Here is a 15,075-nt window from a genome sequence, read left to right on the forward strand (position 1 = left end):
TACTTTTAAATAGTGACAAAAGCGTAGCTATAATTTGGACTCACAGTGAATGCTTCACGTGAAATCTGAAATGGAGATGATGTCAGTGTGCAGAGGGCAAATCAGTAATGTGATAACTGTTTGGATGTGAAACATTAGACAGAGAAATCGGAGTTGTGATGGACTCAGTATCCTCCTTGTCCCTCGTTCTTGGCTGACATGTGAGATTCTTTGGAGGCTTGAGGGTCAACACGGACCCAGTGTGGTCAGGACTTATCACATAATGCACAGAACACCAGTCCTCTTTTCAACAGACTTTATTTATAGTGAAAGCAGAGAAACTGTACAGTACATAGACTTTTAAAATAACCCAGGTACAGACAAGAAAAACAGGCATTTACACACAGAAACATCAACAGAATTTCTAGACAAGCATGCACTCTCACACTCAGATAGTCAAGCCAAAAGGGGTCCCCCTTATGGAACAGGACATCCTGAAACTGCCAAGAAAAACACTCTTTAAGCCAGCGAGCCATTCCAGTGATTTTGCTTTAGTGACCAAGAGAAAGTTTGACCCTCTTGCTCTATTCTACAGAAAGAAGAAACTAAAATAAAACCGAGGCTTTGTGGTAAAAGTACCCACTGGTCAAGCAATGATTTTCAGCATTGTATAATTACCCATTTGTGGCCCTTACAAAAACACCCTCTCAAGAGAGTTGTTCCAATAAAACGCAGGCTCCTACAGAAAAAGTGCATGTTGAGCAACAGAAGAAAGTACTCAGTAAAACAGAAGAGGGAAGTGTAAAAGGGAAGGGGAGAGCAGGGTGAGCACTGCGTGTACCATACCTAGGACTGGATGTCACAATGTGATGTGTTGCAATAAGGTGTGTGCTGCCTGGATTCTCTGGAAATTCAAGAGCACAGAGCCAACTCTCTCTCTCTCTCTCACACACACACACACACACACACACACACACACACACACACACACACACACATATACAGAAGTACACTACTGACATCACTACATCTGCAAACATGCGAGAGCACAGTTCCTCACATAAACCCACATAAAACCCTCACAGACGTCAGCATGGCGGAAATAAACAATAGACCCATGTCTCCGACGTTTCACAAGCGGTTGGGATAAAGGGAAGTGACATCGCAGCACACACCTCTAAATGGGAACTGATGCTAACTGAGACAATGACAATAACAGAAGGAGGACAAAACAGGATGCTGGTCAGATGAAAGAGCCCGAAATGTCAGACAGCCTACAGACTGTTGTCGCCTTGTAATCTTAACAGCCAACACCAGTCTGATAAGCTATCTGACAGGCCGGGAGAGTGACGGACATGCCTGAGACATACGCATGTACAGAAACGACAACAATGGCAGAAAAAAAAAAATCCTAATCCTACTTACCATGACAGGAGAAAAGAGGAGATGTGAATGTTCTGACTAGAGCTGGGGCAGAGCGCAGGGTTCAGCTCGCTCAACAGTACCCCTCTGTTTCAAATCTACTCGAGTGATTCGTCTCCTGGCTCCGTGACTGGGGCAGTGCAACGAGTTCATTCGAAGGTTCAGCTGAGGTAACGGCACAGACGCTTTTCACTGTGCGCTTGAGGGTTTTTTTTTCCCTCTGCTGCTTGTGCCTGCTCTAGCGCCCACTGTGCTCAGTCCAGCGTAGCACAGCAGCGGTACAGAGAAGGAAGAAAATAGCACATTTCACTGGCAGTTATGGAAAAAAGGAAGGTACTGCAAATATCGAGAGCGAGTTGTCGTTATCCATCAAAAAAGAAAAAAAAAAACAGGCAAAAAAAAAGACCATTGATCAAGCAGGTAAAATGATGCTCATGTAATGCCAGACATGAGCTTGCTGTCCTCATCTAGGCAAAAAGGGGATAAAAAAAAAAACAACCTCCGTGGACAAGTGAAGACAAAGAACACTTATCCTGACACGAGACTACCTCTAAGTTAAAGGCTGCTATCTGCTACACTAAGACTTCCAGGCAGACTCCGAGTCTAAAAGTGGAGCACAATCTGCTTTAATCCATAAAAGATAAAAGGGAGAGCAACAAATGTGGCAGCCACACAACCTACTATCTCTGTCTCGCTCTCCGTCTCACACACAGGCACGCGCACACACAATTGTAGATCTGATTCAATATATGGCTGCATCTGGTAAAGTAGCCCCGGGCTGACTCATGCGCTCTCTTCCTGGAAGCAGAACAATAAGGGCAGACAAAGGAACCAGCAGGGTGATTCATGGCTGATTTATCATTTCTCATCCAAAAGTACTACGATGAGCTTTACGGCACACACAAAAGAAGCGGTCATCTTAAGCACCGCGTACAGTCTGAAACACTCATTAACATCTCTACTACAACTGAGCTCTACAATATGTAGAAATGACACGGCTCTGAGCAGAACACAGTTATGTAAAGTCCATTTACAAGCCTTATCTAACCACAGAACAACAACCCTACAGTTCAGTCATTAATTCTTATTATTAATAATCTAGCAAATGTAGCTCATAAATAAATAAATAGGATATTTAACAAATAACTGTGCTGGTTTTACAAAACAATCACAACATAAAACAATCCTAGCTTATTCAGATAAAGTGAATTCAAGTGAGTCTATGGAGGTTGTTCTAGTGAAACTAACAGTGCAGCTTAAGGCCTCACTGAGGAGAATTATTGCCAGCAGCTTCTTCTCACGTGCTCGGGAACTGCTAAAAGCACCAACATGAACACTTTAACAACACAGCAGCTTACATACACTCACACGCACCCCAGCGAACACCTACCTTACAGAGAACCATCGCAGAAATCACTACCAAATGCAAAGCCTTCAAAGACAAGTAAATGGAAGTCCAAGTTCAACATAAACATGTTGCTACAATAACAAGAGAGAAACCAGATAGGGGGGATATGATGCATCTGATAATGGTGGGGTATCAGCCAGGAGTGAGAGTGGAAATGAGGAAAGGAGCGGCGGGAGTTCGGAGAAGCAAGGAGGCTTCTGAAGTTGATGGTCCAGCGTGATCTGTCGCCGGCCTTCACTCCGTCTTGCTCTCCGAGTACTTCTGCTGCTTGCGCTTGGCGTAGCTCTGAGCCATGGAGTTGACAATGGAGCAGACAAAGAAGCATACCATGATGACCACAACCTTCTCAAAGAGCCACGACAGCCAGTTCTCCTCCTGCGAGGAACCACAGAAAGAACAGAGACAGAAGAGGAGCTCAGTCAGTAAGCCGAGGGCCACCCCCTTCACCCCACACCCTGCGCTCCCCTCTGCTCCTGATGCTGTAGGCTAGGTGGGGATCCAGCTCCATGTGCAGGACAGATAGAGATCAGGGGTAATAAAACACGCGGCAGCCCCCACCGTCCTCCCTCCTAACGCCCCGACTGACCCCAGCCTGCAGCCTGCCTCCACCAAGTTAAATTGCCTCGCTTCTCTCCTGTAACTGCTGGAGGCTCAAGTTACAAGAAAAAAGGAACATTGTTCTAGAAATGCCTTAATCTGTCCTTGTGCAACTCAAAGTCTATCCTTTTTTTCCTTCTCCTTCCTAGTAAGCACATAAAAAAGAAAGATTGTTTTCAATGAATCACTTAGAACAAGAGAAAAAAAAGAGGGAGTGAGAGACAGAGAGGAGGGAAAAAAGCTTTGAAAGAGAAACAGGCTACAGCTACAACTGGCTCTTTTTGTTCTAGATAGGGGGGTTTTGAAGGATTGTCACTGGCGGAGGGGGGCCGCCCTGGTCTACAGTTAGTACTGGGTTCAGGCGGGGCACTGAGTGCAAGTGTGTGTGTGTGTGTGTGTGTGTGTGTGTGTGTGTGTGTGTGTGTGTGTGTGTGTGTGTGTGTGTGTGTGTGTGACACATAGGGGAGTGACCACACTCACACACACTCTCCCAATTGGTAAGATGGAGCATGAGTCAGCACGCCCCACGCTACAGTAGTACAGTTCAATACAGCAAGTGAAGCCAGACCCCACACTGGCCCCTCTCCTCCTCCTCCCCTCTTTCTCCTCCCTCCCTCCCCTCGAGCCCGCCCAGTGCAGTGCTAACCTACTCTGTCATTCTGGCCCTAAACAAGCCTCTGTAATTTACTGTATCACTACAGAGTACTACTCTTATCATGAAATTTTTTTTCTTCTTTAAATAAATAAATAAAAATATAAATTAAAAATATATGAGTGTATATATATATATATATATATATATATATATATATATAGTGTTTTAAGCAATTAAATGAAATCCCGCAGCACAGGTAAAGCAGGTGAAAAGACAATTAATTATATGCATGAGAGAAAATGGGTCAGTGATAAAAACGAAGGCTTAGATAAAGAGAAGAAAGGAACACAAAAAAAGTGGAGGGAGAAGGAGTAAGAGAGGCAAAAGTAAGGGGGCCGCATTCTTTTCTTGGCGCGCATATGTGAATGAATAGAGGATGTGAGCTGGGGACTGAGGCCCCTGTACTTACAGTTGGGATCCCCTCTCCACGGAGATGGTGAAGCTTGGCCTTCTGGGCCTCCAAGTACTCCCTGAAGGGCTTCTGCAGTGCCGCACCCAGCAGTGGAACAGCTCTGTTTCCACCAACAGAGAGAAGGTGGGGGGGGGGGGGAGCGTAGAAAGAGAGAGAGAGAGAGGAGGAAGAAGAGGGGGGAGAGGGTGGGAGGGGGGGGAGAGGGTGGGGTGGTGGGGCACAAATCACGTCACGTCATTGTTACTCACCAGCCCAAGGGCAGCAACAAAGGGAGGCATGCTGTCCTATCTCCTGTACAGTGTCGGTCTCGCCTGCTTCCTCTCTCCGAGAAGAGAGAAAGACGGAGAGAGCAACGAGTGCGATCCCTTCACTGCCCATTACCACAAACACACACAGACAGGAAAAAACAGCACAGACTGTAACACAGCAAAAAAACACAGCTAAAAAGAGTGCTGCTCAAAAATAAAAATCAAATAAAACAGAGAGACAGCAGGAATAAAGTTGTCTGGTCCCCATACAGCAGCTGCGGCAGCAGTATCAGCCACATTCTCCCGCTCTGCTCTGCTCTACACACATACTCGGCTTCCTCTCCCTCACACACACACATCGCTGAACTCGTTCAACTCCCCTGCAGTGCCTCCTCTGCCGCTGCAGCGAGTAGAAATGAATGACTTCTCAGAACTCTCACATTTATCACTGGCGGTTCCTGTAAGAACTGGTTTCAGCCAATTAATGAGGAAGTGAGTCGTACCCGAGCTGTGTCATCACTGGCTGAGACCTGAGGGGATGGCCCACAGGGGGAGGCGCTGTTGTAAGACGGCCCATATTAGGAAACCCTTTACAAGATTTAGCCACCAACTACAAGCATACTACCGAACCCCCCCTTTGCTCCGCTCTTACACTCACACACACACACACACTCAGAGAAAAAAAGACATGAGAGACTACAGAGAATGCCCTAGAATAGCGAATCAGTGGCCCATCCCTAGACTGGAGTTAGTGATTAATCACTAAACAAATACATACTAAAGACCTTCATTTATTCTCTTTAGTGGCTATACACACTCAATTACATCCCCTGAGCTATTGTTTCAAAGCATTCCTTATGTTCCACTTATACGTCTTTTGTTCATGTTGAGGAGGCATCATCCAAGCTGAGACACATCAAAGATTTTCAGGCAGGTTTGCGTGGGCAGTCGTGTCACATTCGGTTGAGTTTATAGCTGATAACTTTCTCTGAAGGAGGCAAGTCATTTCCGTCCCTCACCGCCTCCACACGCACAGAGACATATACACACCTATGTTATGGTGAGAAAAAAAACTGTCTTAAATGATTGAGTTTACAACAAGGAAGCCTTTTAGTAATGATTAACTTTATAACAGGTAATGGATATCCTACATGTGAATGGGCATAAAGCAGTCAGGAAGTCTGACAGATGGATCACGCTTTAAGTTACACAATAGAAAATGGTTAGGACACGGTATCAAAAATCAAGCTAGGAGGGTTTTTTTTGGAGGGAAACAAAGCCTCTCCTATTACCATCCCCCACTTCACAAAATTCCCAACACATTCACACACAAAACGTGTCAAACTAATTAAAGAATATATAAAACTTAGGTGAGAAGCTGAACATGAAATCTCGACAGAAGAACAATTGTGAAGCACAAGGAGAAATGCATTAGTTCAGCAAATAAAAGTAAACAGGCAAGAACAAAGAACGGGAAAAAGAGTTTTCAGAAATGGCGGGCGAATCATCTCCTACACGATGAGCAATACTGAGTCATGAGCCGGGCAAATCCACTGACAAAGAAGCTCAGAGCAAGGAGTCTAAAACAAGAATTTAATGCCACAGAGTGAGGATGTCTCTTGGTCTTTCCATTAAAGATGATGATTTTGTGTTTTTTGGGAATATATTTGCACTTTCTGAAGAAGTTGTTGAGAAATGATTGGATTTGAGATTTCCTACTGTGTGTTCACAATTTACTCGTGAGTACCTGTGCTGAATATTTGTCTCTCTTTAAAAGAAGTTAACAAGATTATCTTTCTTAATCTGAAATAGAGTTCCTGCTAACTGGAAATAAATTAGAAATTTGTGTCAATTGTGCATGCGTTAAATACATGTAATACATACAAATATGTTGTGAAGGAGCTGTTGTAAAACTTGTTTTAAATCTTCAGTAAAAGTATGAAAATTTAAAGTTGAGTTTTTGTGAGTTCTTGCTGAGTTGAAGTGACAAGGAAAAAGCTCAAAGCTGAAATTTATAACAGCAATAAGATGCAATTGGGCAAACAATAAGCCATTTACAGCTACTGAACAAATTGTACAGCCGGTTTGTGATAATCTTGTGCTTAAAGTAAAAGTAAAAGAACACTCCTCGCTTAAATCTTTTTTCCTAAGTGAGCCTTTGAAAAACTGTGGTCTTGGAAAATGGAAATTAATCACTTTCAGCAAAACTTTTCATAACACTTTGTAAAAATGATATAGTGTCATTTGTACATTTTGAGAACTCTTGACAACATTTGTTGTGTGTATAAATTCCTTTTCAAAATAAAAAGTGACTATCTAAATTCAGTGGCGAGGATGTTGCATGTTACTTTTAAATTACTTCTTAAATATGTAAAATGCCAAAACACTCATAATGAAAATAAAACACACTAAGTCATGTCTCTTACTTTATTTATTCAGCTGGGTCAACTATACCACATGTACCACAAAATTACATTCAATGTAAAGCTTTTTTGGTCATTCATTTTCTTCATGCTGTTTTAAATGAGAAAAACATCAAATCTTTACACAAATAATGTTGTCCATTATTTAAAATGAATGTCTGTTTTGTGTGTTTCACTATAAATGCTCTTTGTTTGTTTGGGTATAAAAATATAAGTAAAGACAATACATTCATTATCAAGTGTAAAAAAAAAAGCACACTGCAGTTAATCCAAGCAGACCTCAAAATGTGTCTTTTCTCATTTTTGTTTCTAAAAAGAAAAAATGTGACACGGTTAAAAAAGATAATAATAACTACAATGAAAAGCCTTAAAATTTAAGTAGGTCTACAACTATAAAACCATGCATGTGTGGATCCTATCAAATTTTATAACAGTTGTTCTGCAATTGATTAAATTACTTCCAGAAGTTGTGCAAAAAACATAGGGGGTTTCACTTGGACAGTTACAGGTGGGTTATAAAATTATTTCCACTGTCTATGTATTTATTATCCCAATGATAAGTTTGCTTACTATTCCAGCACATATTCTTAAACATAAGGAGTACGGGTGATCATGTATTAATCATCCTTAAATAGGTAGCATGCAGGTTTCTAGATATTAAGAACAAATGACTGTAGCGTCATCAAATGATTTCCACTGAGTCACTAAATTGAATCAATAAATCATTTTTTAGAAGTTAATGATGCCTAGCAGACAAAAAATAAATGTATAGAAGATGAAACAATTTAACTCTTATTTGTTCACTCATATCAGATCAAGAACTATAAACAGCAGCTCAGAGACTATGCATAAAATGCAAAGCTGGAGCCACAGCATGTAAAGAAAATCAGCATCTAACAAATGTTTAATATAACTGACTGTGACTTCGTAATGAAGAGCTCAGTAACTCAACCAGCTGAGTTTGGGTATTTAGTTTATGCAGGTATAAAAGGGTTTGGATCTCTGTTATTGTGTGATAAGTTCAAATAAAACAGAATAGACAGAAAGTTGACATTTACCATCAATACACACTGTCTTTGTTCAAATCAGTTCTGTTTAGGCATGCAACATTGCTTAATTTCAAAAAGGGGAATACCACTTCATCAAAGCAGGTATTCAAACAAGCCCAACACAATCTGATCAATGTTTCTGAACATGAACAGCTCTCATCCAGAGGCACAGGCCAGTCCGTTGACACCGCCACACTCCTACAATACCACTAAACCAAGCACTTTTTCTGTTTCTCCAAATACTTCTTAGTGCGGTCACACAGTACATCTGTGCAGCATAACCATATGCACAAAATACAAAAGTGTTTGACAATTTATATCAGTGTGTTTGGTGAAATTCAGCAGTGCTGCCCATTAGTGGACTTTACAGTCAAAGTTAATTTCAGATCCATGCATCAAAGCAACAAGCCACTAATTTCATTATGTGACCATCACCACCCACCACCCTCCACCCCACCACACACACACACACACACACACACACACACACACACACACACACACACACACACACACACACACACACACACATGGATATATATATTTGCATGTTTCATTTATTTGACCAAAGATGAAACAATAGAAAATGTAAAAGTAAAAAAAAATACAAAAATATTGAAGGTGTGAAGAAAATGGAAAATGAAAAAAAGCCAAATATTGACTGTGAACTATTACATAAACAAGTTACCTACTTTTTCATTCTCCTAACAAATATATCAAAGCATGTATAGTGTTCGTATGTTTTAGATCTCAGTGCTTGCAAGGCTGTACAGAACAGCATCCTTTGCATCAAATTCACAACTTTACAAATATAGCCAGGGGCCAAAAGCTGCATATCTCCACTAATTATCTTAATTTTCAACAAAGCTGTAGCAAACAGCGTTTAAAGCTTATCCATGTCGCCCCTTTATCAAAGAAATGGGTCTAACTTGATCAATATTCAGGAAAGAAAGGAGGAATTGATACCAGGAAACATGGAAGGAAAATCCCACATCTCTCAGCTTCCTGCAGGGTGATCATTGCTGCGAAGGGTTAATATGGGAGCAACATCTCAGCCTCTTGTTTTCTTAATGAACTATCATTTCCTGCTGCTGTTCATGGGGTATGGAGTGTGTTTAGGCTTCCTGTGTTCGTTTTGTAAAACTAAATTCCACAGGCCTTGAGTCAGAGGTGACCTTTGACATGTCTGCCCCTTCTGAAGGCTGCCACCACCAATGGCTCTTGAAAGCATATAGATACTCACTCATACAATTTACAATTTTTAGTTCTTTCTGCTTGTGAAATCACAAAGGGATGCACACACAAGATGACACACGCAGGCACGCAGGCAAATGTACAATGACAACGTAAGCAGGCGAAGATAGAGAACAAGGGCTCACATGACAGCCAAACCTCGGCCAGGTCCGATGGGTTACGACATCATCACAACAACTGGCTTAGGCAATCGCTTGTGTTACCCAATGCTCCACAGGGCCATAGTTCACACCTAACATAACAGCACCAACACTGCAAGACGCACACGCACAGTGTGGTTAGGAGGTACTGAAACACTGACCCCTTCACCATCTCTGTGCAAAACACATCTGAGTTTTTTTTATCAGATCATGGCTCACTAAATTGCTCCTGCTCCAATTAGATTTTATTAAGTGCTGGAATAATGAAATAATGGAATTAGGGGAGGAGGAATGTGTTTGACTTTATAGTGAGGAAAATTTGTGATTCACGTGCAAATGTTGTAAGGTAATATCTGTCCGTGTGTTTGCCTGTGGGTGCGTGTCTGTTCCTCCTCCAGTTCAACCAGGCTTTTTCCCAATGACTTCATCACTAAAGCATGGAGCCCACTCCTGGACGGAGATCCCCCTGCCCAGGGTGTTTATCACATCCCTGCTCCACAGCCATCTGCACACACACATACACTAGCGTGGACACATGCTATCCTCTTGGGTACCCGCAGAGCTGCCAGGAAATCAAGGGGCAACAATTATAGCAGTCTATTATTCCTCTCACTTCCCAGACAACCACATGAAACAGCCCTCCAACCCTCATGACCTCCACAGGTTCAGGTCAGCATGCCCACACAGACCCTCTTGGTCTACATGAAGAGATGTGTGGAGCTGCTGGGTCACTGGGTAGCCAGGCCTGGACCCTTCCCTTGGCAAAAAAACAGTTTGTTCTATGAGTCAGATATAACTGGAGACGTATCCAGACAAGTCATAGTGCTACTTGTAGAGCGGCAGCACTTGGCAGGCTAGAAACAGAGGAGGAGGCAGATGAACAGAAGAAAAGGAAGAGATGTGGGAAACTGCTAGTTCATCAGAGTGTCTCCTCTGAAGTCATATTTGGGGGAATGGTCGCTGTATGGGATCTATGGTGGCATTATTTCCTCTGAGACATCGTTTCAAAGGAACACCTAATGACATGGTGATAACCACGTACTGTATTTCAATTTAAATTTACAGTTTACGAGTCCCAAATGGGTAACTTTGGTGCAGAAAGTTAGAAAACCCAACAACACTGAAACATACAAGAGGGGTTAAATGAACGTATTACAACATGTTAAATCAATGTGAAGGGAAGAAACACACCAAAAAAAGAGGTCACAGGGTGGAAAATTAATGGCACGTGCAATAAATGAGAACTTGAGACTGTTTGAAGCTCAACTGTCCCATAAATGCAATGTATGTCACTAATCCAACACAGCAGGTTAGCTGGTGAGAACAAAAGTGCAAGTGTGGGACTGTTTTAGTATACAGAACATTGTGAGACTATATGGAGCCTGTGTGGTATGTTGTATACACTTTGACATACTTCTCAGACAACCACATAGGTTACTCCATACCTGTCAAAAGCCACAGCACACTCTATATCTTCCGCTTCAAAACTTTATGTTCCACTCTGGCTGTGCAAGTGAGTTAACAACCAAACAAGAAGAATGAAGCCCTAAGATGGCATGATCAATAAACAATGTTGGTACAAGACAAAAGCAAAAAACAGTTAAAATGTCCAAAAGTGATCATCTGATAAACCTTCTAACCAGTTGTACATATAGACTATGAGTTTACATGCTGCACAGATTGTGGTTAGAGGACAGCAAATGCAAAGTGAAAGTTTCTCGTGTGCAAGACAGTATGCAACAACATGCTGGAACAACACTGAAAAAAATAAATAGACAAAAAACCCACTAAATACTCCACTACTTCCAATAAAACCTTTTGAATGTGATTGAAGACAGCAGTGTAATCCTAAGGTTTGCATGGTAATAAACTGTTCTTATTACATTCATAGTGGTGAATCTTTAAATGCAGCTAAGCAAATGAGTTAGGTGTATGAGATAAAACATAAAACGCAGCTCCTCATATTTAAAATCTGTGGCTGCCCTGGTTTTTAGGCTGAAGCTGACACAACTGTCTGTCTGCCTCCACTTCATGTTGAAGCTGTGAATAAGCCTGATGGGGGACAATATGTCTGTTTGGACTGAGGAGTGATGGATGCAGGGTGGGGAGCGAGAGGGGTCCAGATTTCTGTCCGGCTGGCCTCTGAGTCACGGCCTGTCTGGGATGACTCCTCTCACAGAACACAGACGCAGGCACACATCCTCATGACATCTGTCGAAATTACTGCACACATCATGATGTTTATGGGATTTACAAAACAATGCACTTCAGTGGATGATGCTGATTAAGAGCTTGAGGTCACGTTGTGCTCCCTTGATAAATGAGCCGCTCTAAAAATGAATGAATGGCACACTGTTTCCTAAAACAACATACAGGCCATTTGAATAAATACATTAGTAATTTCATAGCCTTGGCCTGAGCAATTGCAAGAATGATTTGATGTGCAAGCAGCATGTGTGGTGTGGCAAAAAGTGTGACGCTGAGGACCAAAACAAATGAATCAGGGACGAAAAAAAGCAGGAAGTCCTTGGATACACACTGTGCCTGAGACACATAATATGACACCAGACCTGGAACACATATCTGACCTCTCCCTCTCTTTGTGTCTTTCTATCTATCTAGCTCTCTCTTTCTCTCTCTCTCTCTCACACACACACACACACACACACACACACACACACACACACACACACACACACACACACACACACACACACACATTTACTTACTTACTTACTAACGCTACAATTACATTCATATCTGTGTGTGCCACTTCAGAGTCCCTCAGTGTGCTGTTAACTGCAGAAATAGGCCCACAGCATATGATCTGAACAATAAGTCTTCTTGAGCGATTGAATATTATTCTAAATGGCTGTAGTAAGACCTTCTGGCTCAGAGTCAAACCTCTCTCAGACTACTACAGCCTCTGTGCTTCTGTCAAAGCTTGGGGGCTAAAGTAATCAGAATTGAAGTGGGGGAGATGAGAAAATGGACGCCCTGGTGGGCCTCACATTAAACTTAATGACGCCATATAAAAAGCGAGTCGGTTGCGACCTGCCAAGCCATCCCTCACTCCTACTGTCTCGCCCTCTTTGCATCTGTTCCCGTCATCCTACATGGGGTGTCTGACTGTGTTTGAGCAAGTAAGGCGGGCAGTGGAAGGACTGATCAATGCCATCTTTGTCAGGGCGCTTCTCAGGTGACCAGTGCACCCAGTGACTAATACAATCAAAAATACTCCCTTCCTGCATATTGGGTTAAAAGGAAGACTTTACTCATATGGCTCAAAAAGGGCTATTTATAGGAGCTCTAATGTGACAGAGATGCAAGTGGTTATAGTTTAGCATTATTTAATAAAAAGACATGTCCCATTTTTGGTATGTTAAGGTGTAACACATCACCTTTTACAAAATAGCTTCAGCTGATAAGGTTTAGACTGCTGTTCACTTTTTCCTTGTGTATTTAATAATAATAAAAAAGATAATAATTCATCAAAAAAGCTTATTGCCCCAATTGTTATTGCCACCAAAGGTCTACTTATGTAGTGTAACAAAACATGTTTCCATATAATTGTCAAGTAACTTTGAAGCAAACTTTGAAAATGTTGCAAACATTTTTTTTAAGAAGAAAGAAAAAGAAATAATGTAAACTGAGACCTCTTACATTACCTGCTTTGGAGCATATAAACTGATAGTGTCATCAGAATGTGCCTGTATATACTACGTTACACATGTTTGTTCAAAATAGAGTGAAAGAAAAAAATAGTTCTCTGCCCACTGCTAAAACACACAAAGAAGGCGACGGAACAAGTAAAACTTTGACCATCTCCAAGTCAAAAACGGAGAGAAGTCTTAACAGTTATTTGCAATCAAGAAAGCTATAATTATGCTTTCAAAGATAGACAGACAGACAGACAGATAGACATAGATAGATAGATAGATAATGGGAGGTTTATTGGAATTTTGCTGTTTACACTTTTAAAATACGATAATGTGAAAATTTACATAAAACACAATATGGAAAAAGAGCTATAGAGAAAGTAAAAAAAACCTCCTTCACTGTACAGTAAAGTGCATACTAGATTTACCTTCTACCCAGACAAGCCCAAATTCAAAATGAAACCACGCAAACCTAGTTTCTATATGAGCTATGAGTGAAATTCAGTGGAAACAAGCAGTACCACACATCTCTCCCCTCAAACTCCAGTAGCTTTGTACAAATAACTGCAGTACTGTGAAAACCCTGAATAGTTGGATTTGCATGGTTCTCAGCAATTTCACTTCTCTCGTAACCAAAGTGGTTTCATAGTAAATGTCCACAAGAGGCTGTGTTGACCTCCAAGCTAGTAGGAAAAGAATAAATGAACTGTGGACTTTATATTGCAACTGAATGTAAAGAGCCCCTTCACAGAAGTTACATAACTTAATTATAACATGAAAGCGGTGTTGTTTCCACCACAACCTTTTTCAAATAGACTTGTCACAGTAAGCTATGTGACATTCTGCATTGGTTTGTCTGTCAGTTTGTTAGCAACATTACTCAAAAACAGATGAACTGATTTGGATGAAATTCAAGGTCAGAAATGACACAAGAACCATCTGATTAGATTTTGGCAGTGATGCGGTTTATAGTCTGGATCCACAGATTTGTTAAAGATTTCTGTATCGGGCACCCAGACAGCTTAGCTGGCTGATCGGGCGGCCCATAAAACAGGGGCTATAGTCCACGATGCAGTGACCTGTGCTCGATTCCAGCTCACGGCCCTTTCCTGGAGGTCTTCCTCTCATTCTTCTCCCTACTTTTCTGTCTGCCTCTACTAACATATCCTAGCCAATAAAAGGCTCAAAAAATAAATTAAAAAAATATTTTGGCATGGCGTCACTGTAAATATGAAAAGTGAACACTACGTCAGCTGCCTGCTGATGATCATATGATTGCGATCCTACTAAAAATCTATCGCTACGGACTTATCGGGACTTATCCATCAGAAATGACACAAGGAACAATTGATGAAATTGTGAGGGTCCTTCTGAGTCCCATCGATTCCCGTCGTCTGCTACATATTTAGGTCAAATGATTCGGTAACTGTCCATAATGTACACATGCATAACACAGGCCTGTGCTCAGTGCAAGGTCATTTTGTTTGTGGGTACATCTAATGGCCACATTCTATAGTGCCGTGATTTCTGCCACCACTTTTGTGAAGATTTCAGCCTTCAGAAATGATACAATGACTGAGCAACCTTGGCGGAAGCACTATGCTTTCTGAGTGTTTTTCTTGTTTATTCTGTTATCTTTTTGGCACAGAACACAAAGACACCAGATCAAACAGTGCAAATACAGAGTAGTTTCACAGTCTGATAATAATCAGACTCGGTTAACTGATTTATTCTTATTCTAATAACCATGCCAGAGTTCCTGCCTAAGGTATACCAAGCCAGGTCTATTGTAGTCACGTCATTACACTGAATGTAATGCTGACTGGGAT

At 41.5% G+C, this 15,075-nt stretch overlaps 1 protein-coding gene across 1 annotated transcript in view; it reads right to left on the minus strand.

Moving 5' to 3' along the window:
• Positions 1-280: 280 nt before the first annotated feature.
• The window catches only part of LOC110958041 (vacuole membrane protein 1-like), a 64,967-nt gene continuing 50,172 nt past the window's right edge, over positions 281-15,075 (minus strand). The window contains 2 exon segments of the mRNA XM_051937418.1: positions 281-3,184; positions 4,471-4,573. Of these exon segments, the coding sequence (XP_051793378.1) occupies positions 3,044-3,184; positions 4,471-4,573 (244 nt within the window). The 3' untranslated portion in view covers positions 281-3,043.

Source organism: Acanthochromis polyacanthus, chromosome 17 (genome assembly GCF_021347895.1).
Source record: "Acanthochromis polyacanthus isolate Apoly-LR-REF ecotype Palm Island chromosome 17, KAUST_Apoly_ChrSc, whole genome shotgun sequence".
Classification (NCBI taxonomy): Eukaryota; Metazoa; Chordata; class Actinopteri; family Pomacentridae; genus Acanthochromis; species Acanthochromis polyacanthus.